Source organism: Colius striatus, chromosome Z (genome assembly GCF_028858725.1).
Source record: "Colius striatus isolate bColStr4 chromosome Z, bColStr4.1.hap1, whole genome shotgun sequence".
NCBI classification, from domain to species: domain Eukaryota; kingdom Metazoa; phylum Chordata; class Aves; order Coliiformes; family Coliidae; genus Colius; species Colius striatus.
Window position 1 is genome coordinate 5,125,134 of NC_084790.1, and position 24,564 is coordinate 5,149,697.

General features: G+C 44.6%; 1 protein-coding gene across 1 annotated transcript in view; it reads right to left on the reverse strand.

Moving 5' to 3' along the window:
* The window catches only part of SKAP1 (src kinase associated phosphoprotein 1), a 158,786-nt gene that overhangs the window by 114,556 nt on the left and 19,666 nt on the right, over positions 1–24,564 (reverse strand). Inside the window, exon 4 of the mRNA XM_062018776.1 lies at positions 12,054–12,170. Coding sequence (XP_061874760.1) covers positions 12,054–12,170 — 117 coding nt within the window. The remainder of the gene's footprint in view (positions 1–12,053; positions 12,171–24,564) is intronic.

A 24,564-nucleotide genomic window follows, 5' to 3' on the forward strand; every position in this document is an offset into this window, starting at 1 on the left:
AAGGGTAATGTGGAAGATGCAATATATCTAGAGACTTTACTGAGCGTTTGATGTGGTGCCACAGCAAATCTCACTGAAAAAAAAAATTAATTTACCTCAGCCTGGATAGAAGCAAACGTCACAGACTGAAAATTGGCCCAAGGGCCACAGACAAAAGCTGGTGATAAATGGCTTTCTGTCACGTGGGGGAGAAGTGTCTGTGTTGGGGTACTGCAGGGTATTAGTCCCCATTTTATCTAAGGCAAGTAAACAGTCCATTAATTCAACGAGCAGGAAGATACTAAATTAGGTGGTAATGCAAATATCAAGTGAAAGCAGAGGAAATAATAGTAGGGGACACAGAGAGGTTAGGAATACAGATAGAATAATAAAGAGATTCATCGTACTAAAGAATAAACCAGGGTAAAAGAAAAAGTAGTTCAGAGTACCTCCAGCACCAGGGGATGTTATGGAGTTAAAAGGAAGAAACCAAGAATTTGCAATGGAATTGAGGACCTCGGACGTAAATTGGTGCTTAGTGCACAGGAGTGAAGGACATCTGCCACTTAGCTGAAGGGAGTCAGGATAATGGTAGGCTTCTTCTAGCAAAGATACACCACCAGCACAGGCTAAATCCCAACTCTGGATCTGACCCAAAATCCTGGCAACTCACACCTAATACACTGACCACATGAAAAGTGCACAGGGGAACAGGATGGAAACCATTTCCCTCCACAGTCAGAAGACCTCTGAACTCATCCTGTAGCTCACGGCTCCCTGGAATAATCAAGTCTACTTTGAAGCATAAGGAGTGAAGTTTAAGGAAACAGAAATCAGGGTAGACTTGAAAGCTCCACTGTGCCAAAGATCTCTCCTGCAGATGCCCATGGCCTTTGAGGCACAGCAGAGTTCTGTCTTATTAGGCAATGAAAAGTGGGTAAGGCAGAGATGCAAGTTATGGGGGATGGAGAGCACCACCTTATATATATAGGCAAAGATTGACACCAATTGCCTGTCTGCTCCAAGTCTTGAAGGGAAGTTCATCCCTATCATGCACGTCCTCTCCACGCACCTCATGTATCAGGTGGTTATCAGCAAAGGCAGAGTGCTTCCAGGATTTGGAAGGAGTTAAGAGAGCACAAGTAGCTTCACTCTACTAAATTTTGTCCTCCCTTGGGTTTTGTGACTTCTTCACCCACAGCTAGCATAGTCCCCATAGCAGGCATCTCTTTTGGAAATAACTCTCTTGATCCTCAACATAAAACTATCTCAGCACCGAGTGCTTTTGCCCCAGATGCCATCAGTTTAAAGCTAAAATAAACTTCCGATTTCTTCCCCCAGATTCCACCATTTTTGTTAATGCTTTGATCCTCTGCAGAGCGATGCCAGACCATTTCCATTTACAGTAGATGGTCAAGTCTCAACACAAAATAGCTCTCTGGCCAGAGAATCTGCACAAGGTGTTTGGGGATGTCTGCCACCTACACACAGGCTCTTCATTGAGAACATAGGCTAATGTCCTTCTCCTGCTGCTCTCTGATTTGCCTAGTAAGCTCTTTGGGATTGTCCAGACAAGGCAGTCAAGGGTTCTTTCTCCAAAGGTTCCTCAAATGTCAGCAGCATCTTCATGCTGTTTCGCTCCTGGGAAGGTGCCACTGAGAGGGCAACTTGGTTAAGAACTGCAGCTGGAGAGACACAGCCCTGGGTGATGGGATGTTTCAGGGATTGATCTATCTTCCAGAGCGTTGGTTCAAGTGCAGGGTGAGAGTGGATAGAGGAACAGCAGCAATTCACCAATTTCAAGCAGCAGCTCTCACTTTAACCTATGAGCACAGGCAAAAAAAAATAGGGGTAAAGCTTTGTAACCAAATAAAGAGAGCTGTGAGCTCAATAACAGGCATTATCCTATGGCAAAGATTTTGTTATTGTTGAGTACTGATTCCTTTATCTCTCAGAGACAATCAACCTTCAGCCAGAGGAGTCTAACCTTAAAACCCCATAACTCAATTTTACATAGTGTTAAAGTTTGGGGGGATATTTGTCAGTGCTGGAGCTGATACAATCAGTCTGGAGGATCCTAGAACAAAGAGCAGTGGGTGAAGAGCATGTCACCTCCACACACATTCATTTCCTTGATGAACAAGGAGCTATTAGTTGGCGAGAAAGCATTATCAGGGTGAAGGATGATGCCGATTGTTTCGTCTGCTATTCCTGTGACACTGGATTAGACAAAGTTATCCCAGTGTTTGCTTGATGCCCCACCAGCTCTGCCCCCACCACAGGCAGGTACACGTCTGCAGACTCCCAGACACCCTTTACCACAGACCAAAGAATCAATCTGGACACCCTATCTCTTTCAACTGTCACATCTCTCAGGGTTAAACAATAAAAGTTTAACGTGTTTTAAGTAGTTCATCACCATAAGCCTGAAACAAAGCTACTCTACAATACACATGGGCACACACACACACACACACAAAATGCCTTCATACAAAATGGCAATGCAGTCTCTTTGCTTTAGAAAACCCATCAGCAGGTACAATAGCTCTACAGAGAAGCTTGCTGAATAAAGTTACACTTGACTCCTTAAACTTGAAGAAGAACTGAAAGGGGAAAACAAACCCAAAGCAAAGGTCTTTTCTTCCCTCCAGTTGTGCTTTAACACATTTCACTTTAGAGTTTATTATAACCACTCTTTGAATTAAAATCTTCAGGACAGTGGCTTTATTTTTGCACATAGTGATTTTTAGCACTACATAACCCAAGTAATAATTCAATGTATTCCCTGTGGCTCACATTGAATCACACATTTAAGCATGTGTTTAAGTCGAAATGAAGTCAGTAGTAGTTTAGTATGTGTTAACTTATACATAGCAAGGGCTTTTACTGCTGTCCAGACCACTTCTCTCAGCTGGGAATTTTGTATTTCAGGACTTGTTAGTATTTTGAGATTAATCCTGCGAGTTATGGGTACCATCATCGTTATTCCCACAAGCAGTTCCACCAAGACAAGCAGACAGTACCCTAAATGTGTTTGTGGGATGAAGCTTTTCCTCCAAGGGAGAAAAGCCTCTGCATGCACATGTATCAGGAACACAAGGAAAGCACGTGATTGTTTGCCTTTCTGTCCTTGAATTGTCACACAAATGCATCCCACAGATGAGCAAAGAGAAGTTTGCCCTGCTTGCAGACAAGTCATCTTGCCACTCCAAAAGAGGAAGAGTCTCTTTCTAATACTCAACCTTGTTATGCTCAACATTCTAATAAAAAAGAAACAAAACCCAATTCTTTGTTATAACCTCAGTATATTTCAAGTGAATAATTTCGAGGATCTCTTACCCTTTTTTCTGTTGAAGTATGTATGTAGAACTCATCAAATATTTTATCTTACTATTCATCTATTTGGTGAAAGAACAGCAAATCTAGATTTGCTGTAACTCCATCGGTACTGGTGCCAAGAATATTCAAACCCTGGCACTTCTACAAGGGCAGACCCCCATTTTCCCAGTGCAGGTGGCACCATGGGGTGCCAACCAGGGCCTCTGGCCATCCCAAGGCTGCTTCTGGACAGCTATGGGACACTGATAGGTTGATCCCAAACTGGCACTTCCTCTGCCATGTTGCACTTTTGACCTACAGGGAAAACCCTGCTCAGGTAATGAGAGATTTGTGTGCCTGTTAGTTTGGGAAATTAGAATCACTTTCTTTTGTAAAGGGGCAGAAGAGATGCTGTAACAAAGTTCCACCCTGACACTTTGTTAACTTCCATTTCCTGCGTGTTGATCCCTCTGCTGAGGAAGAACACAGAGACACTAAGTGTTTATGCCTCGAATTTACATACTCATAAATAAAAAAGTCCTTTAGGAGGCGGGTGCATAAGTTCTCCCAGCCCCCTCCCCTACCCAACGCTAACTTACGCATTGATAATTCACGTGTGTTTGACATGAGGAACATGCAATTCGCCACGAGAGGAAGCTCCATCCCAGCTCCTGACAGCTGCCACGCCACCCGGGACCACGCGCCCGACAGCACCGACACCAAGGCGCCCGCGCTCCGAGCCCCTCGCTGCCGCTGAAATAATCTACGGGCTGAGGGCATCCTCGGCTGCAATTAATTTTGAGCTGCGACCGTCAGCCGACGCTCCGTTTCCACCCAAGCTCGCTGTTTGTTAAACCGCTCGCTAAAAAATACCAAACAGCACCTTGTCGTTAAAGACTGTCCTCTAGGTATGGAAAATAAATCTATTCATCTGAACTCATAAAGCAATACAGAGAAACTGTAATTATGTCTTTTTCCCTGTGGGCAAACAGTGAAGGAAGCAGGATTTTTGCTTTAGAAAAGCAACATTAATAAGTTATCAGCATTTCACTAACTTGTAAGCAATTTCAGTTGTAACTCCTGTCTGGGGCCCCACAGACCCACCAAGCTGCTGAAATTTTACACCACATGTTTCATAATATTTTTGGTTTTCCTAAGAGCTCTTGCGATCAAGGAATTACTTGAGAATCTCAGCTTAAACAAACAAACATCCCAGGGGTTGGGCAGAAACTCCCTTCCAAACCACAGACCGAAGCATGCAACACCCAAAGACTGAATCACAAACATATTATTTTGTATAAAAGCAACTCCTGCTTTTAAAGCAACCATTTGAATCCTGCAGTTAACAGTCCTAAATTGCAAATATCCATCAGGAAATTCTAACCCGTTTAGAGGTAGCTCAAGGGATAGGCTGGACCAAAGCATTTTGGGGCCCAAGCTGGTTTGTGTCAGATCCCAAAATAGCACTAAGGAGCCACCAGACAGGATGCTCCTGAAGGATCCAGTCTGCCAAGCCCCATGCAGAGCTGGGCATCAGCAAGGACGTGTCCTCCAGTCCTCCCAGCCATCAACAGCAAGATGTTATATTTCAACACTTTATAAAGGAGAACTTATTTTAGGGAGTGCAGAGCAAGATAAGGAAGGAGATTAGACAAGATAGGAGGCACTTGCAGTCGTCTGCTCTTCCACGGACACCCTTAGCACAAGAACAGCCTCTCAGACTAACTTCCAAATATCTTTGACTTGAGGAAGAGTGACTTGAAGCTCAAAACGGGCACCCACAAAACTGTGGGCTCAGTCGGTTGCCCTCAGGATCAGCTTGACATGCCTAGCTGATGGAAGCTGCGGCCACAAGTCAGATAGGATTTCTGCAGCAATTACTTGTGCTACAATTTGCTGTAGCTGTAAAATCCCACAAGAGGACATGAAGCCACTTTGGGTTGGGGGTTTGTTTTGTTTTTTTTTAAATGAAAGCTGAAAATCTTGGTAACATTACTCTCACTGCTGCTTGTTCTCCACAAAGGTCTGAGCTCTCCTATATAATTTATGCATCTATTTCTGGCAGCCTGCAACCAACACACCCTCCTCCTCCCCACCCCGAACAAATAATCCTTAGTATAAAGGTGAACCAAGTTGCTCCATATAAAATATAGCCAAACCTTTTGACCAGCCTGAGTACCGTTCCAGGAACTTATTTGCACAATGCCAGAGACCCATTATCACACTGGGCTTGAAAGCACTAATGTTATGGTGCATTTCCATTCAGAAAACAATAAATCAAAGAACATGGGCTCTGCAGCTTTAAGGGAATCTGATTTCTTTACAAAATATCATGCAGTATCAGTAGATGTTTTTTAGAAACCGTGTTGTTTTCTTACACATGGATTCGTGCCTCTTCTCTTCCCCTTGGCAACACTCATGTGGAACTGGCCAAACCTGCTCGGAGCCACGGTAAGGAATCAGGAGAAATAACTGAGTTGTATTTTAACCTCTTGGTCCCAGGGCTCATTTGGGTGATGCCCGAGATCCGAAAGAAAACCTTCACCGGCAACCACATTTGTCACAAACCCATTTCCCGAATATTTCCTACACTGTTTCGTAAGGCTTAAAAGTACATCACCAGCAAGTTTATAACAATCCATTCAAAAGCAACAAAAGACATTTCTGGACATCAGATAATTGCTTCTAATGGTATGTGGAAAGAAAAATGTAAAGCTTTCAGCTCCAGAGTAAGAGGCATTTCCACTCATCTGCAGGCATTCGGGGCTTGATCTATACAGCCTATCGAACTTGCAGGTACTCAGCAGTTCTGAAACGGGTTCTTAGTCTGTATTTTATTTCACACACTTTGTTATTACCCATGAAATTCAGCAGAATTTGGACAAGCAGCTTCTTTGGGCCACGGCGCAGGCTGAGAACTCCAGGCCACACTAAATCTCCTTTGCACCCCTCACCCAGCTTTGCCACTGCTGTTTATCTCAATGCGGTGGACCACCAGGCTGTCTTGGGGGAAGAAAACCACAATTTCCATTTTTGGTTTAGAAAAGCAGAGATCTGCTGCTACTCCATGGACACGAAGAGTGTCATTCCAGCCCACAGACAGCTCTCAAAGCTCCCCACGGGGCACGGGAAAAAGAATTCCTGGGTTAGAGGCTTGGGGGAAGTGGGGGGTGAAATTTATGCGGGTTTGTTTTGTTTTGTTTTGTTTGTGGGTTGTGTTTTTTAAAGAGAAGGAAGCGGCGGCACAAGCGCCCACGCGCGTCTCCAGCCGCGCAGCCCCGCGGGAGCGGCGCCGCCCTGCGCCACACGGGGGCGCTGCAGAACTCCGCTGCCGCCGCGCCGCGGCAGCGCCGCCACCCCCCCTCCATCCCCCCCCCCACCCGCACGTTCACCCGCCCCACACGGATACACACATACACCCCCCCCACATGGATACACGCATACACCGCCCCCACCGACACACACATCCACACACACGGATATATACACACACGGACACATATACACCCCCCTCAACGGACACACACACACACACCCCCCCACGGGCACACACACCCTCATGGACACACACTTTCCCCTCCCACAGACACATCCTCACACAGACACAGACACCCCCCCCCCACACCTCCCATGGACACACTCATACACGGACACACTTTCTTCATGGACATCCCCTTCCTCCGGACACATACCCCGAACAGATATCCCCACACACTCACAGCTTGCTCCTCCACAGACACACACTCCTTCCCCCATGGACATCCCCTTCCCTCCGACATACACACACTTCCCCAAACAGACACACATCCCCTCCCAAACACCTTACCTTCCCCAGACAACCCATAGCCATGGACACACATACACCCCCCTAAACGGACACACACACACCCCCCCACTCCCCTTTCACAGACACTCTCCCTCCCCCAATCAACTCCCACCCACAGAGACTTCCCCAACAGACACCCCCTACCCACACGGACAACACTCTCCCCCATGGACATCTCCCCCACCCACAGATCCATCCTCTCACTGACGTACACCTCAACATCTGCCCGCACACACTCTGCACCCCACTGGCACCTCCAAGGTGCACCCACCTGTGCACTGGCCACCCACCTGCAGGGCACAACGTGTACCCTCCCCATAGACCCTCTTCATGCACCTTCCCTTGCATTGCCTACTCACGCACCCTATGCACACCCGCCTGCATACCCGCCTTTGCCCAAGTAAGGCTGCACATCCACCCAAAACATTCCTGCACAATGGATTTTTAAAGCAATTGCATACTCAGGAATTATAAATAGTATCGTATTCATAGTTCCTTAGAGTTTACAAGTAAGAACTATAAGGAAAAGAGAAGCAGAAGCTGTAGATGTAAGCGCTACCCAAAAGCAGAGAAGCAGATGTGGTTCAGAACACTACAGACTTTGGGTAGAAAGGCTCTGGCATGCCAAAACATCACCAAGAGCAAACACACTGCACACTGAGAGAGAGGAGGCACACGCAGCCTCACGGCACAGGCTGTCTTGGAGGCTGCCACTGACCAGGTAAGAAACTTGTTTCAGGGTTTCTCCCCTGGATTTGCAAGCTGGGCCACCAGCACTCAGCTTCTGATAGGACAAGGGGCAACAGGTACAAGCTGGAATGTAAGAGGTTCCAAACATAAGGGAAAACTTCTTCCTTGTGAGGGTGAGGGAGCACTGGAACAGGCTGCCAAGATGGGTTGTGGAGTCTCCTCCTCTGGAGACATTCAAATCCCACCTGAATGAGTTCCTGTGTGACCTACTCTAGGTGGTCCTGCTCTGGTGAGGGAGTTGGCTACATGATCTATTGAGGTCCCTTCCAATCCTTAAGATACTGTGATTCTGTAGTATTTTATTGTCTCACCATACACTTTTATGTACTAGAAGGTCAAACTTGAGCAAATGGAGCCTTCTCCAGGATGTAGATGGGTTCAAGAAGTACCTGGAGATGGATTTAAGACGTGCCACTTCTTTACAGTTTCTAATGTCCCTCCTAAGTTTTCACATCACGTTACATTTGTGTCAGCCCCCTTCCATCCATAAGTCACTGAGTGAAGTACTATCTCATTCACCACCGTCCACACCTTTTAAGACAAAAGCAATTCTTAGCACAATTTTCTAAAGCAAAGGGAAATTCTGTTACAGGATTTGGTTTTAAGATACTTGAAACTTACATATTTTTTAATAAAAAGCCAATCCACCACACAGAACTGAGCTGTAAGTATGTTTGCCCAAAGTTCTCTGATGACATGATGGAAAAATCTTGGAAGTCCGAGGCAAGATTTCTTATCCCTGAGACCATACCTAACAGAACCTGTAAAGTACATTCCTGTCACCGTGAGTTATGCTCCCCCATCACGTGCTAATAGATACCTGTGCAGTAGAAATACGGTGTTGTTTGTGTTGTGACAGGGCAGTAGAGTCAAAAAGGAGGTGCAGGGACAGGAGCTGCAGTGGCCCTCACCCCTTCACCTCTGTGTGATGACACTGAGTGAATTGTTTGTCCCTCCAGATCAGATGCTCTGCCCCTCTAAGGAGTCAGATCAAAAGCTCCTCTAAGGAGTCAGGGAGGGAACCCCAAGGGATAAAGCAGTATCTAGAAGTGCTAGATATTAAAGCTGTGCAATCCCTGCCTCTCAGGATGCTGTGTTATCCACCCTATGTTTCAGGAAAACTAAATGAATGAACCCCAGTAAATTAAGTCATCTACCAGTTTAAAAGACAAAACACTTTTGAAAAGTCTTTAAGTGATCTGAGCAGAGTACATTACATGGGAAGTGTCTCCTAAGAAATACTTATCATTATAACAGTACTTAGCACTACCACAGTGCTTCCCAGCCTCCCAGCACTGTACAAACATTAGCTCCTTAATCACTCATTAGGGACGATCCTATAGAGCTGGGCCATGCCTCATTGAGTAAAGTCATCCCCAACTCATTCAGTCACTCTTGCTCCCTCCAGAGACAACTTTGAAGGTTCTCTCTGATTCCCATGAGAAGTTCAGAGCAAGCAAGGAAAAGCCTGTTCAAAATGAACAAGAGTGACCTTTCCCCGCCTCCAAACTCCCCCAGTTTTCATAGAAAGGAGCAGCAGAAGCAAACATCATCCCAGACAGAAAGCCCTGCTTCTGTTTAAACCTCAGATTAATAGTTGGGAAACCCAGGGAGGTGAGAGCCTCTAACACTGCTGGGGGCTTGTGCCAAAGGACATAACCTCCTGTTGCAAAACACAGCTAAGAAAGGATGGAATAAAGCCACAGGAATGGTAAGTATGTTCCTACAACTGGCCAATTTATTCTCCTGGCCATTGCTAGATGGATTATCTCCATGCATCAGCCACCTGTGCTGCCTGAATGGAGGTGCTGCCCAAAAGGAGTGCCTCTTGGTCACCCATCTATCTGTCAGTAGCACCCCACAGCAGCACGTAGGAGCAGGCCACCTGCTCCAGGGACATTGCTGGCAACATGGATGAGAGCGCAGAAGCAAAAAAGGGGCACAGTAAAAGTGCAGGGTGCCCACTCAGAGAAGCCAAGGCAAACTGAAGAGAAGAAAATCAGCTCATGCAATCTTAAAAGTTTCTACTTTTCCCACAAGGACACTCTAATTCAGAAACCAAGACTGCCTGACACATCTTTTAGCTTAATCCACTTTCCAGAAGTACTGATTTAAACTCTCAGGTGATTGTCTTCATCATGTTCATTTAAATAAATCATTGTGCCTTCTGTTAAAAAAAAAAAAGTGCCTTCACCTTCTACAGTGAAGAAAGTAAGCAAGGAAAACAAGTAAGAAAAAAAAATCCTCCAAGTAAACAAACAAATCTGATGGGAAGTTATCACAGAAGTTAAAAGAGCCAGAGGAAATCACAACCTCGATTCATATCCCCACCATCCTGATGACACCCCTAAAACAACATGTCAGAGCAAAGAAAAGGGTCCAAAATCCTGTGTTCAGTCTTTGTTCCCTTTCATATTAGTTTCAGACTACCAACAGCCTGCATCTAATCAGCCAAAATTGCCTAACTTTCATCTAGAAGGAACACACAGAGTCAAGGCAGTGATTTGCTGTTATTCAGCACTCTCACCAGCTTCCAAGAACTACCACCTCATTTCAATGTAACTGCTTCTGATGCCAACTTTTTTCCCTCCGTTTTGCAGTATGTAATTTTTCTGTGTTATCAATCTCTTTGCCATTCACTCATTTGGGCATCCGTCCATCGAGCCTGGCATTTCATCTGTGTCTGAAAACTTCCAGTGGTGCCAACTGTTTGCATACCTTGCAAGTGTTATGTCAAACTCTGCCCCTTAGAGCTGCCAAAAACCACCACTCAAAGTTAGCAAAGCAAATACCTCCTTAGACAAGCTTAATAAACATGCCAGGAGAAACCCTAGACTTCATAAAGACATTGCTCGCCTGACAAGGCCAAGCTTGAGGTCTTCAGCACCCTTTCATGTCCCATTTAGGCCAACATCCATTATCCTTGTCATACGTTCTCCATCCGTACTCTCTGCGTAAGTGCATCGTATCTGAGCGCATAGGTTATTTAAAACAACCAACCCCAAACTCCACACCTATTTTTGTGTTGTAATTACTGGCTAACTGTCAGACCAACCTTGTCTCTAATCAGTCTGAACAAAGCCATTTCTTTTATGGTATAAATCAGCACATGCAGCAGACACACCTGGTGCTTTGCACTGTGCAAAGAAACTAACTCCAGTGCCCACCAGTCCTTACAGCCTCATCTCAGATCTCACTTCTTTGTATTTTTGACTGATGACTGCTGATTCACTAGCAAGAGTGGGAGTAGACATGAAAGAGTACATTGAAGAGAAAAACATGGAGAAAAGGAAGGACAGAAGCAGGGCAAATGAAAGAGGAAGGACAAGGTGAGGGGGTAAGAAAGCATGGGAGCAAAGTGCAAGGGAAGAGAAAGTGGAGGAGGAGGAAACAAGGTCTGTGGGAAGTGGGAGATTGAGAAACTGAGACTAAAGCAGTCAAGCCTTCACTGCAGCCCAGAGATAACCCCTGAGAAGATCAGAGCGATCTCAGCTCTGTAAGGCTCAATTTCAATACCGTATCCCAAATCCATCATTCCTAAACTGCCACTCACAAGCCAATGTGACCGTCACAGCAACTCTTTGCCCAGGAAACACTGGTCTGACACTTAATGCTTTGGAAAGTGCTCTTGGCCTTGGACACTCAGCTGGGAGCGCTTCTGCACTCATAGGAAGGAGCAATCCCAAATTCCCAAGCAGTAAAAGGTCCTACAAAAGGCTCTCTGAAGCAAACCATTTTAAAGAGGTCTAATTTTCAAAGGTCATGGAGAGGAAAAGTTGGCAAAGACACAGCTCCTTTGAAGTGTGACGCAGAGCACACAAGAAGAAACGCACTCAAAAGTCATACGTTAACTTTGGGAAATGCCACGCCAAATTCTGCTGTTTTCTCTCAGTGTTGTCAATCCAAAACAGAAGAAACAACTCCATTTTGCACTAAGATGATCAAGAAATACATTTAACTTCAGCAAAAAAAATTATCTTCAGGGTTTGCTGTAACATTTTATGATTATGAACAAAACAGGTACCAGTCAACAAAAGAAAATAACATCAGGGAAAAAACCCCTAAAACCAAACCCACACCTCCTGTGTTATGAGATAGGTGAAAGACAACAAGGAAGTCAGATTATACTTACCTTCCTATTTGCTTCACTCAAGGACTTCAAATAGCATCAGGGACTTACCATCATCCTGGAAGCCTGGTGGAAGTGAAGCATCAGATGTCATGGAAGGGGCAAAACTCCAGCTCTGATTTTCATCAGAACTATCCTGTCCAAAGCCAGCATCATTGTGATCCTCTCCTAGAAAGAAAAGAGGAGCCTGATTTTAGTGAAGAGCACACATTTCTAAACCCAAATCTTATTCCCTACACCAGAAGACAAGTTTTCTCCTGGTTCCTACCTTCCACTGAAGTGCTCTACAAAACCCAAACCCACCTTTGTGGGTTTAAGGCCAGATTCATCATTTAGGGCCAAGGCAACATATTCCTGCTGCAAGAACATTCATGCTGGATGTGCACAGACTCCACACTTGGAGGGCATACAAGAAGGAGGCTAGGAATACCAGTCTTGGGGCCAAATTATTACAGCTATGTCCGATTTCTTGCTCTTACCCTCAGTACATGACCTCTGCATAAATCATCCATCTGGAAAATGGAGGCCTATGCTACCTGCTTCACTAAAACAAAGAATCTTGTTGATTTTGGGGGGAAAAAAAAAAGCTTTGAGAGCTTTAATTGACAGGTGGTAAGGGAAAAACAGATTGACTACCAATGACAGGCAGCCACATATAGATTAACCAAGCAATGTGGCTGGGTGTGGACACAGGAGGTATCACACTTCCTCATACCTGATGTTGCATTGAATTTTTCTATAAGCAGACATTTTGCAAGGGAATTTTACCGGATTTTATGCAGATGCACTTAGATACTACAGTGACAGATGTTAATATAACATTTTACTATAAATGAGATGTAAGTAGGCATCTAGCCTACCTGAGAAGAAAATGCTACTCAACTCAAACAAAGATAAAAAGTAGTCTTTCAAGCTTTTGCCTTACATTTCCTGATTACACACACCCCAGACTGCTGATAACAGGGGTAAAGACAGCTGCTTACTCATTCAACACACAACAAACAGCAAGAAAGGTGAGTTTTCAGCTGACGGTAATTGTGTTCAAACACTAAAACCAAGTTTTATCTCAGCAAACAAAGGCGCTGTGCCCCACAGTTTAAATCAAGCACTGATGAAAGGGTACCAAGGCCTGGAACACGGGATTACCATGCTCTTCCTGCCACTAAGAAGCATAGTGGAGATGCCATTAAGTCTCCAGCTGCAGAAAGACATGACGATGTTTAGTATATGTTTAATTGTCAACATCCCAGGTTGCAAGCTTCCCTTGCTTGCTCTGAGCATGAGCATCTTGGAGACCCCAAGCTCCTGCATTCAAGGGCACATTTTCAAGGAAGATTCAGTTCTTCACCAAAAGTAACAATCTGGCAGTGAACGACGTAATGCAAAGAAGATTGTCCTCCCACCGACCAGGTCCTTAAACACATCACATTGGGTGCCAGACACTGTGACAGTCTTACTGGTAGTATAAGCTCAAAGGTCTTGAAAAACCGATAGAAGATTTGTCTCTGAGATTTACCAAAGGCCCATGGAGAGCAATGACAGAACACAGGGATCCCTGGCAGTCCACTCTTTAAGCCATTACAACTTTCTTAACAGAGGAAGAGCTCAAGAAGTAATCAAATCTTTTCCCAGCTCAATGCTCACTTGCTTCCAGCAGCCATCATCAGATTCCAGAGCAATAAGAAATTCTGAAAATAACTTTTCTCCTTTGGGGAGGTGCATCATTCAGCACCAGCATTGCTAATCTCTCATGCCAAGAAGAAAGCTGCCCAAAAGGGCAGGATCTGATCCCTCCTGTGGGATCCCTCCTGCGCGATCAGACATCAGCAGAGGTGCAACTGCAGCTGTCTGCCATCCACTGGCTACTCCTCAATCAAGAAGATTAAGCAAAGTATGTTCCTCTATGCTGCAACAAAGTGGAATTCAAGTATGCACCTCTATGAGAAAAACAACAATTAGGGGTTAAAAAGCAGAGGCTGAAATCCTCTGCTCCACTGGCCAGACTCTGGGCAGCGAAGCACATCCCTGAGCTCACTGCTGACCGCCTGACCTTGGAGAAGTCATTTCAGCGCTTCACTCAGTTGCGTGTGACAAGGGAATGTTTCTTCCCTGTTTTGCTGTAGCATTTTGAGATCCTCGAATGAAAAGGCTCTAAAAAGCCTATAGAAAAGCTGCTACCAAACAGCAGCTCAGTAGCATAGGAAAACACGGCGTTCATTCTAATGAGGAGCCTTCCTCCATGCCGTGCTGCAGCGTTGCGGGCTCGGCTACCCGCAGCAGTGCAAAGGTGCCAGCGGTATGAGACAGTTTCCCTTCAAAAGAACATTTTCTTTCAAGCAAACTGCAGGGTGCTACAGGGGCTCTGCAGCCTGGCACCCAGGGACCAGGTGGTCCCTGTAACGAGATACAGGTGCAGGATTATTGCCATAATGAGTAAAATGCACTGGTTTCCCACTGGCAGGAGGCGGCGCGGCAGCCGGCACGCTGGGGAGGCACAGCCCGTGACTCGGCGCACGGCTGCACCAAACCGTTTGGAACAAGAACAAGGGCCTGATCAGGAAAGTTACTTGCAAGAATAAGTCACTGGCTTTAACAGCAGGAGAAGCCGTTACAAGAACCAAGCCACAGGCCTCTGCTTTGGCAGAATCATTCTCAGGCATATCACACAGAGGGGTATGACTACACAAATGTGCTCTTTCTTGCTGTCCTCACACAGGAGTGGAAACTGGGGTTTCACGTGTTCATGTGAGCTACCATAACCCACTCAAACACAAGCAGGCTGCAGCATGTACACACGTGCATCATGCCAAGCACAGTGGGACCTGGAATTGTGTGAGCTGCTGTGACACAAATCAGTACAAACAAAGGCACTTTTGGTTTAGTTTTAGGAATATTTTCAAACACCACCTATAGTTTCAGTAACAAAACAAAAAAATATCAACAAAAACTCTGCAGACAGAGCTGCTTGACACAAACCGTGTTGCCTTGCCATTTAGATTTGCATTATGAGAACTTCTTGTGCTTTAATCCACTTCTCCATAAAGTTTATGGAGCAGCAACAGCTAGTTGAGTCCAAGCAGAAAATATAACCAACAACTTGTCCGGGGCCAAGCTATTGTTCTGAACGAAGAAAAAACTCATTAGCTTTTAATGAAAACACAGGGAATAAAAACCAAATAGCACAGAACTCCAGCAAATAATTAGTCTGCACCTGATGCAAAGCTGCTCTGCCTTCCTACTCAAATCCCCAGCAAAATTCCCCAACTTATCACTCTTTGGAGCATGAAAGAAAGCAGGATTGACTCTAAGTGAAAGAGCAAGAGGTTTCTTGTGCTTACACCTCATCCAGGGGTTCCCCTGGCACCGTTTGCCTACTCCCTAGTGTGCAAAGCACCCAGCTTTCTTCCTTCATGATAGCTGTGGCACAGGGGAGAAAAATGAAATTATGCCATCTTCTATCTGCCTGACATTTCTGCAGAAACAGCTTCTTGCACAGCAGCAGAACATGGGGCTTGAAGACATTTTGTGTAATTAATACAGATATCACGTATTACACATGTCGACTCTGAGCAAAATGCAGAGGGGACAGATTGTGTCTGTGGTGATGAGGGTGTCCTCAGCAGAGGAGGGGGTGGTGGTCCAAAGTGAAGCGACTCAGGCAGCAGTGCCTGGCAGGTCCCATCAGCCACACCAGGTCCCAGCAGGACTTACAGATATCACACAGATCTGGCATCAGGCAGAGACTCAGCCCCTGGCACACCCCCTGCATTGAGGGGAAAAAGAATTACCCAGAGGAAAATTAAAATAACCCAGTTAAGTATTAATGGAGCTCTAAGCAGGCAACAGAAGCAGGACCTACAGGAGAAGAGTAACTGCATTGGGGAACACACTGTTGCTTCCTTCACAACCTCAAGAGTGCAAACACTGCTCTGTGCAAAGAAGGGAACAACCTGAACTGACCCTTCCTGTTTGCACTGGGGTATGCAATGCTGAGGGGTTAAAATTCCTACCTCTGCTCTGGCATAGTTGCAGGATCTGGCAGATGACAGCTCTTAGGATAAACACTAAAAAAGCCTAAGTTTAGTTTCTGGTTTTGCTACAGTTCTGCTGTGCTGCGTCACAATCTTCCTCCATTCCCATTTCCACTCCTGCAGGAGCGGGGGAAGGATAACCACTCTCTTTTAAGACTAAAACCTTGTATTAAAAATCAGCTTCCCCCAAGACCAACTTTTTTTCATACATGCAAACTGGCAAAGAAGTTTTTCTTTCTTTAAGCTGCATTTTGCCTCTCATAGGAGAAGGGGAAAAAACGGGAGGGGGGTAAGGGTGAATTAATGCATCCTGCCACACACAGGAAGAGAAACAATCTAAATAGGTGAAAGGGCTTTGTAGGTTGAAAAAAAACCATCTCCAGTAGCTTGTTAAGAGAACTGCAATTAAGCTTACTTTGCATTCAGTGAAGGTCTTTATCTAGGTACCCAGAGTTTCATTAAGCATCTTTTTAGAGCATAAGAAAAATCAATACCAAGCGAGTTCCATTTACACTTTTATGATAAGCTTGTTCATGCCAAAGCGGAAGTAAAATCCCCAACTCGAGTTAATATTCAAGGAAACAAAGTTCCTGCTTTAAAGTAATGACTCCTTAGTATCATACTACAAATAAAGGTCTCTGATCCAAATCCCATCTGCTTTCATGCTCGACAGTGTTAATATCTCTAGATTTTCAGGGACTAATTTAGCAGTAATGCATTTCCCAAAGCACAGTCGTAAAAGTATTATCAATACTACGGTTTAATATCCCTTACTACAATCACTTGCTGAAATTATGGAGAATCACATGGAAACACATCAACAGAGACGCACCCACACAGTAAGTACTGCTCACATGTTAATATATTGGAGTTCAGCTTTTGTAATGTAGTTAAAGCTCTGTCAACATTGCTATTATAAATTATATACCTTTTTAAACACATTTATGTGCTAGAAAATGTATGATGTTTCTTTTTTCAATGCCTTAAAGGCTTCATCGGCTCCTAAGCGCCCATTTGGATATGTGTGGTTAGCCCCTGTGATTAATATGTGAATAGCTGAGGTTTTGGTGGATGCAGATTTTCTGCACCTTCTTCCTACAGGCTATTGACTTCCTTGGAGTGCTGGTGCCTGAGTAACATTACATCTGCTTGAAAACCCTGTGTTTTCTATTGCACATCACAGTGACACCATACGTGTCCTTCCTTCCTGGGCTGTACCAACATCTGTGGTGTTAAAGTACAAGAAAAAAATTCTTTATCTACAAATCTCAAAATGTTTATCCCACCTAATAAATATTTTCTTGGACATCGAAATCATCCACAGAAGGAAAGTAACTTTGTCCCTGGCTCAGAAGTCGAACCAGGCCATGGTGAGAGTAGGATCTGCCTCTCCTATGTTGTGTTTTATCAGCAGGATAGGTCTACCTCACAACAGTGGGGTCAAAAGCAAAGCAAGGGACTTCCTCACACACCGGAGGAGCTGATTTATCATTGTTTTAGAAACGTCGACCCAAACAGGTCTTGGCTGGCTGACAAGTGAATCCCATCCAAAGCTAATTTTGTTCACTCAGTATCCAGTTTTTGCTAATTACATGTAGTAAAGCAAATTAATGGTCCACTAAAAATGCCACTTATGTTAAAAACCGACTAGAAAGGGGAAAGCTCTTGTGCAGCAGTCTGACTCGCCGCGGCGCCGGGCTGCGGGCTGCAATGATGCGGGTGCCCAGCAGGTCGGGCTGCAGCGCGCAGCATCTGCTTCAGATGCGGTCGTCTCCAGCCAGGCAGAAACCCGCGGGCACCAGCCCATGGGTGGGCAGAGAGAGGCAGCAACCTGCCTGGGATTAATCAAGTCCATCAGGCAGGAGCTAGGCAATACAGCAGTAGACTTCCTAAAGCTTTTCTGGGGTGCAAAACCTACTCTTGTCAGGGTGAATCAAAGCCTACAACAGGTCCAAGTATTTCATCACATCAAAAGGTATTCAAGTTTTGCAACTGTCAGCTTCCAGATAATAAACCCAAAGTAAGCCGAGAAGCTCAGAGAAGGCTGAGGTGATTTTCTCTCATGTGGTAAAGAAACCTGAAGATTCTGCAAAACAGAAAATAACCTGGAAGTTATTTAGGTCTTTAATCTGACCTGCAAATATTCAAACCAAAGCCTTCCCACAACTAAAGGTGAGATTATTTCTAAAAATAATAAAAAAAAAAACCCCACAAGTTACAGCAACAGAAAACTCAGGTCCTACACACATCCCAGAAAAGGCCACCCCCCCAAATGACATTCCAGAGGTTTGTGGCAAGTCACCCTTGGCAGAGTTGCTCTGTAAGACAGTAAAGCTCATTCTCATGAATCCAAATAGCTGATGAGGTAGGAAAGGCTAGATAGTCCCCTAAACCCATGAAAACAAGCAGAGCTGCTGAGCTCACATTGCATCTTTCCCATTACTCTATATTTTCTAATGTCTTGCCAACTTCTTGTGTCATTCCCCAGCTGAGCTCTCCCCTCTAGTTTTCTCTTCCTTTTACTCACTGGGTGTTTGCTCTCTCCCTTCCTTCGACTTCCTCCCTCTAGCTCCTGTCCTGCACGCCTTGGCACCCTTTCAGTAAAGGCACTGCATATTCTTCCTCTCAAGTGGGCAGCAGCTACACAGAACAGCTGCCTGACAGGGGAAGCACAGCACAGTTCAGTCTTGCTAGGAAGAAGCCTGAAACCCAGCAGAGCAGAAGATTCCCACGGGATGTAAACAAGTAAACAAGATTTATTCTTTCTTTTATGACCCAGTAACACAGGAGTGAAATACAAAGCCCATCCAACGTGAGCAAAGCCAGCCTAAAGCTACCAAGAGTCTGTATTTGTCCACTAATAAATTATTCTACATGAGCCTCTTTGAAGAGAGAAGGTCTCCATTTAGATGATGGGGCTACTAAGGAAGAGGAAGATCACAAATCTGCACTGTGGTTCATCTTCTGAGGTACCAGCTCTGCTAGGAGCACAGAAAAACATTGTCTGGGAAGTCAGACTCCACAGTTGTGCTGTGCAATAATTAACAAACAATTCTGCAAATACAGTCTGGGATCTAAAACCAGATGTCAATATCAGTACCAAAGAGGTACCATACCTAGACTATGGGCCAAATAATTCTGGGTAACATCCAACACAGCGTCAGTCAGCTCAATGGATTTTCTTAGCCAAAACCCTTCTAAGCAAACAGGGAGTAAAGAGAACTAACCCACGGGGGAGCTGGAGTTTAGCGAGCATATTCCAATGACAAGACACAAGGAGGCTGTCTTGCCCGTATCTGCAGCAATTTTCTCTGTTAAGAAAAAAGGAGTAAGGACAGTGAATGCAAAGACAGGAGTGTATGGCAGAATAACAGGAGCCCCAGGGACTGGAGGGGTTGCCCATTAGGCTTTTATGATGATGCAAAGGATGATTTTTTTACAGTTGTGTTTCAGGCTGGGGTCTGAGTAAAGGGCAGAATTACTGCTTTGTAGATTATTTGGATGGGGTTACTGGTTTACAAACCAACACGACACAGAAGTTATTGTGGGCAGAGAAGGGAGAGAGGCTCAAAACTCCAGATTTGAGACAACTGAAGGCGTGGAAGACCCAGGAGTCAGGACTCCATGCAAGGGCTGTGGATGCCAAGGGCATCAATTTCCCCACTCCCCAGTGAGGCTTAAAAGTATACACAAGGACACTCCCTATCCTAAAGCTCCAAAACACCTTAATGGCCAAAACAGAGAATTTACATCCAGATTCCCCTTTTTGAGGGAGCAGGAGGGTCTATTGCCCACTGTAGGAAAGCCCAGGTGACGGTATATGTGAACAGTCTCATTTTCTATCCCCAGTTGGGCAATTTCTTGAACGTTCTTCTGTTCTGCGTGAGCAACAGAGCAATGCTTGAGCAGCATGTTTGTCTAAGCACATTACAATAACCCCTGAGATTTCTTTAGAAAAAGAAAGCTGCAGCACGTTCCTGTTATGCAAACAAGTTCAGAAAACACAGAGGGTTCATTTGAGAAGGCTCTCTATCTCCAAAGCTGCATTTCAGGTGGTTTGGACAATCTAATAATTAGAGTATTTCATTAACTGACCAAAGTGAGAGCAATAGAATTTGTTAATACTTAACTTACTGGGGGTCCCCAAACTGCTGTATATTTAGCATCTCTACTGACATTTTTATACCTCCTCCTTTATGGTGCATTGCCTTTTTCTTAGGAATCTGGTTGCTTTGACCTTCCCTGGGGAGGGAAGCACAGGACACCACTAAATGTGAACAAAGAGGGCAAGCTCTGCCCCAAGGTGTTACAATTCAGATGGGTTTCAAAGGACATGGGGTGTCTGTGTAACTTGAACACTTTGATTAATGAAGTAGAGATCTCCAAGAAGCACCCAGTAATCCAAACCAGGAAACTTTCCTCAAGTTTGTAAGAAGTTTTAAATCAATGGGCTGGTTTAAAAAGAGTTCAAAAAGCCCTCCTCATTAACCTAATTCTTCTCAATAAAGGTCATGAAAGTTTTGACATTAACTGCAGAATAACCCAGCCAAACTGTTAGTTGCTGTTACCTGGTCTTTCAGTCCTGCTATAAATTCTGCAAGTTCTCCGTTTGCTGGCTCCAAGTAAAGATTGATAACAACCCATTTTTTTTCATCAAACAACATGTTTATTCTTAGAGGCTTTTCCCTGCTCCTCCTCTCATTTCACGCAATGAACACACACAACATAGAGATGTGCCTAACATCAAGAAATGTGGAAAAGGCCTTTGGTATTTCCTTATGCTATAGCAGTATGAATTTCTGTCAAGGGTAAACATCTTCCCCCTTAAGTACAGAGTGCTCAGCCAAACCTATGCCTGACCACTACAGCACCACATTCAGGGATGCTTGCTGAAGCAGTCTGGGTCAAGAGACTTCGTCCCATCTCCACTGTGAGAGGAGATGTCAGCATACTCAAGAGCTCTGTCAAGCTCCCTGTCCTCTCCAGCTGAAGGGTGCTATGTGGGCTGTTGCAGCCCTTCACCTGGACTCCCAGGCTTTTAAAAGATCCCAAAGCTTTGGGGTGAGGCTTGATTTCTGGTTTAAATACTTGAATTGCAATTGCAAGTTTCAAAGTTACACATGCCTCTCTATTTTTCTATCCACATATGTAAATCAAAATGCAAATACCCCTCTATAGAGCCCTTCCCAGAGCACAGATGCTTGTCTCCTACCCATGATATTTTTCCATGCAGTGTTGCATTTTCTCCGATGAACGTTACTTGCCTCAAAAATTTGTGCACAGTACCTGAGGAAGCAGAGTACTTTATAAACCTATGTAAAACCAAAGCTGTGCAGCTGCTCAGAGTTTGCAAAACTGAAACAGGAGAGATTTCAATGTAAAAAAATACTGTCTCTCCACAGATCAGTTTAACCAGAATACAATACATACACAGAGGCAAAGAACCACACACTCGGAGCTGCAGGAAGCAAAGCCTCAGCGCTGATAAAGGGACCTGTCAGAAGTGTTGATATTAAAACTTTTCTTTTTAAAAGTTAGAGAACATATGCCTTTGTGTATATTTCTCTTTTTTTTTTAATTAATTAACTCTGTTCCACACACCACACAAACACATCTCAGACTTGAGAAGGCATTCTAACAAAAGTTTTTTTGTTTTCCTTTTGTCTTTACATGTTATGACATTTCAAGGGCTGTAGCTGGCACTCATGTTTACAAAGCAGGGGAATTCCAGGCATGGCGACAGAATAGATAGTCTAACAATATGTTACAAATATTGTCAATTGGATATTTTTTCCTTTACGTTTTCAAACACATCATAAATCTAGACTAGGTTTCTGTGTATGAACCCCACTTACCACTGAGCTGGAGACTCTTGGCATGAACGCAAAGAGGGGTTTTTGTAAATAAAACTTAGTAAAATCACTATGCACTCCATTAATTCAGGAACACTCTGCCTCAGCTTCAAAGGGGATCTTTACAGTAAAGATGGTGTTTTTGCTGCTTTAATGATTTGCTACTTGTACTTGTCATAACTACATGAACCAAATATGCAATACCAGGGAGCAGCGGTTTAGGGAAATGCGCAGTTCTGTCTCCCATCCAGATCCGCTTCAGTTCAATTCAGTAGATTTGAGGCTTTATACAGAAAAGCTACTTCATAAATGTAACACTTGAGGTCTTTGTATTGTGCCAATATCATGCAAGCTACATGCATGCCTGGGGTATACAAATACCTCGTGCGCTGCTACAGTATCCAACCCCAAGAATAACTGGCAACCCGTGAAGGACTCTGCATCTGAGTCAAACAAAGTTGGGCCAATAGAGGTAAAATGATACACACTTCATCTAAATAGTATATGCTATAAGTGGCCTACTAAGACTTTCCATACTGTTACTTAATCCTTTTAGGGAACATGAAGGCTCACAACTTCAATCATGTTTTACCCCACCTCTCCGCCATACATTTATATTTATTACTCCTGATTTCAGGGAAGTGACATCTTCAGGGGTTAAAGAATGGAGCCAAGAGAAACAGTAAATCTGGATCCAGCTCCTGGACACATCTGTAGATGCTCTGATACTTTAAGCACACTTCCTGAGCCACAGTTTTCCTAAATATCCTAAACGGGAACAACCATCCTCACACTCACACATGTTTTGACTTGTGAATGTTTTGAGGAACATTGCTATCCAGCAAATACACAGAATTTCAGGGAAAACCATTTGAGATTCATTTAATTGACAAGCAAAAATGTTATCATAAACTCAATGAAAATAAATCTGTTTTTATTAATCTGTTTGCAGTTGCTGATTTCAAAATAAAGTTAAAAGTCACTACCTACAGCTGCATCCACTGTGACGGGGTTTTTTGTGTTAACAAGCACGTGGAAGATGAATTCTCTGTCTGAAGTGCTGCTTCCACAGCAGAAAAGTCCAGGTGCCCCATGGGAGGATGGGGAGGGACAATTCTTTGTCAGCCTCAAGCTGAAGCCCTTGGCTGGGAGGACGGAGTCACACTTACTCCTCTAAAATTCTATGTCTTCAAGCAGAGTCTTACAGAGCAACTTGTGCTCCTGAGTATCTCAAAATACTGTCTAGACATCAATAATTTCATCTAATTCACTTCTACCAGTGGTCATATTGTCTTTTCACACTTACACTTCTTTGCATGCCTTTAGGGTTTGGGAATGAAGAAGTTAAAACACACCAGTGAAAATAATTTAGTGCAAAGTCCCATTCCAGCAAAGCCAGACTTCCAGCCCTGCCCCACATCTATCAATAGACAGCTACACATGCAACTTTTTCTTTAATTCCTCCTTTTGCCTTGCTCCCAGTTCCTCCATTCTCTTCCCAAATACTAGTCTCTCTCCTCCAGCTTCCCCCCCCTATTTAGTGCTGGATTCCCTTGCAGTACCCCAGAACGGCCTGTCGCTGCTCCCTCAGACCATTTCTTCTAAATCAAAGCTGCTGCAGAACATTTCCTCTGCACTGAATTGTGAGGAGAGACAAACAGGAGAATAGAACTCGGGGGAGGGCTGCAACTGACCCAGGTCTTCACCAGACTTTCTTTGCCAACTTTCCTTAGTTCTCTTTCCACAAAGGGGAGATTGCTGCAAGACAGCAAGGGAATGCGTGCTTAAAAGATATTAAGTGTATGAGATGCTTCACTTCAGCAGTCAGCCCTCCTCCAAAAGGAAATGAGTCACCCTGGGGCTTTGTTCAAAGAGCACCTAAGGCAAAAGTAATTTGCAGCTACACACAACATCGTTTGGTGCATCTGAACTCAGCATAGAGACTCATCCTGCAAAGCTTATGCTCTGTGCAGTTACGTCTTTCTGAAATTGCACCACGGTACCTGGCTCAACCTTAAAGCAAGACGTATGTTCCTGTTCCATGTATGTTTCCACTTGCTGGAAGACAACAAAAATTGTTTCATTAATTCCAGCCAGTACTGGAAACCAACAAATTGGAATAGCTGGAAATTCTGAGATGTTCATCTTTGGAGGGATTTCAGTGTGGCTCTGAGTTCGAGGAGCTGAACTGACTTTGCCAGATGTAGTCACAGATTGTACTCACAGAATTCTAGAATAATTTCAGTTGGAAACGACCTTTAAGATTGAGTCCAAGCCCTGCCCTGTCTAGTCCACCACTAACCCATGGCCCTCAGCACCTCAGCTCCATGACTTTGGGATCCCTCCAGGGCTGGGCACTCCCCCAGCTCCCTGGGCAGCCTGGCACAGGGGCTGACACCCCTCTCAGGGACGCAGTTCTTCCTCAGCTCCAATCTAAATCTCCCAAGAGGCAACTTGAGGCCATTTGCTCTTGTCCTATCATCCATTACTTGGGAAAAAAGACTGGTTCCCACCTCACTACAGCCTCCTTTCAGGTAGTTGGAGAGCACTCCCATCTCCCCTCAGGCTCCTCTTTTCCCAGCTGAACACCCCCATTCCCTCAGCCCCTCCCCAGCACACTTGTGCTCCAGCCCCTTCCCTGGCTCCACTGCCCAGCTCTGGCCAAGCTCCAGCCCTTCA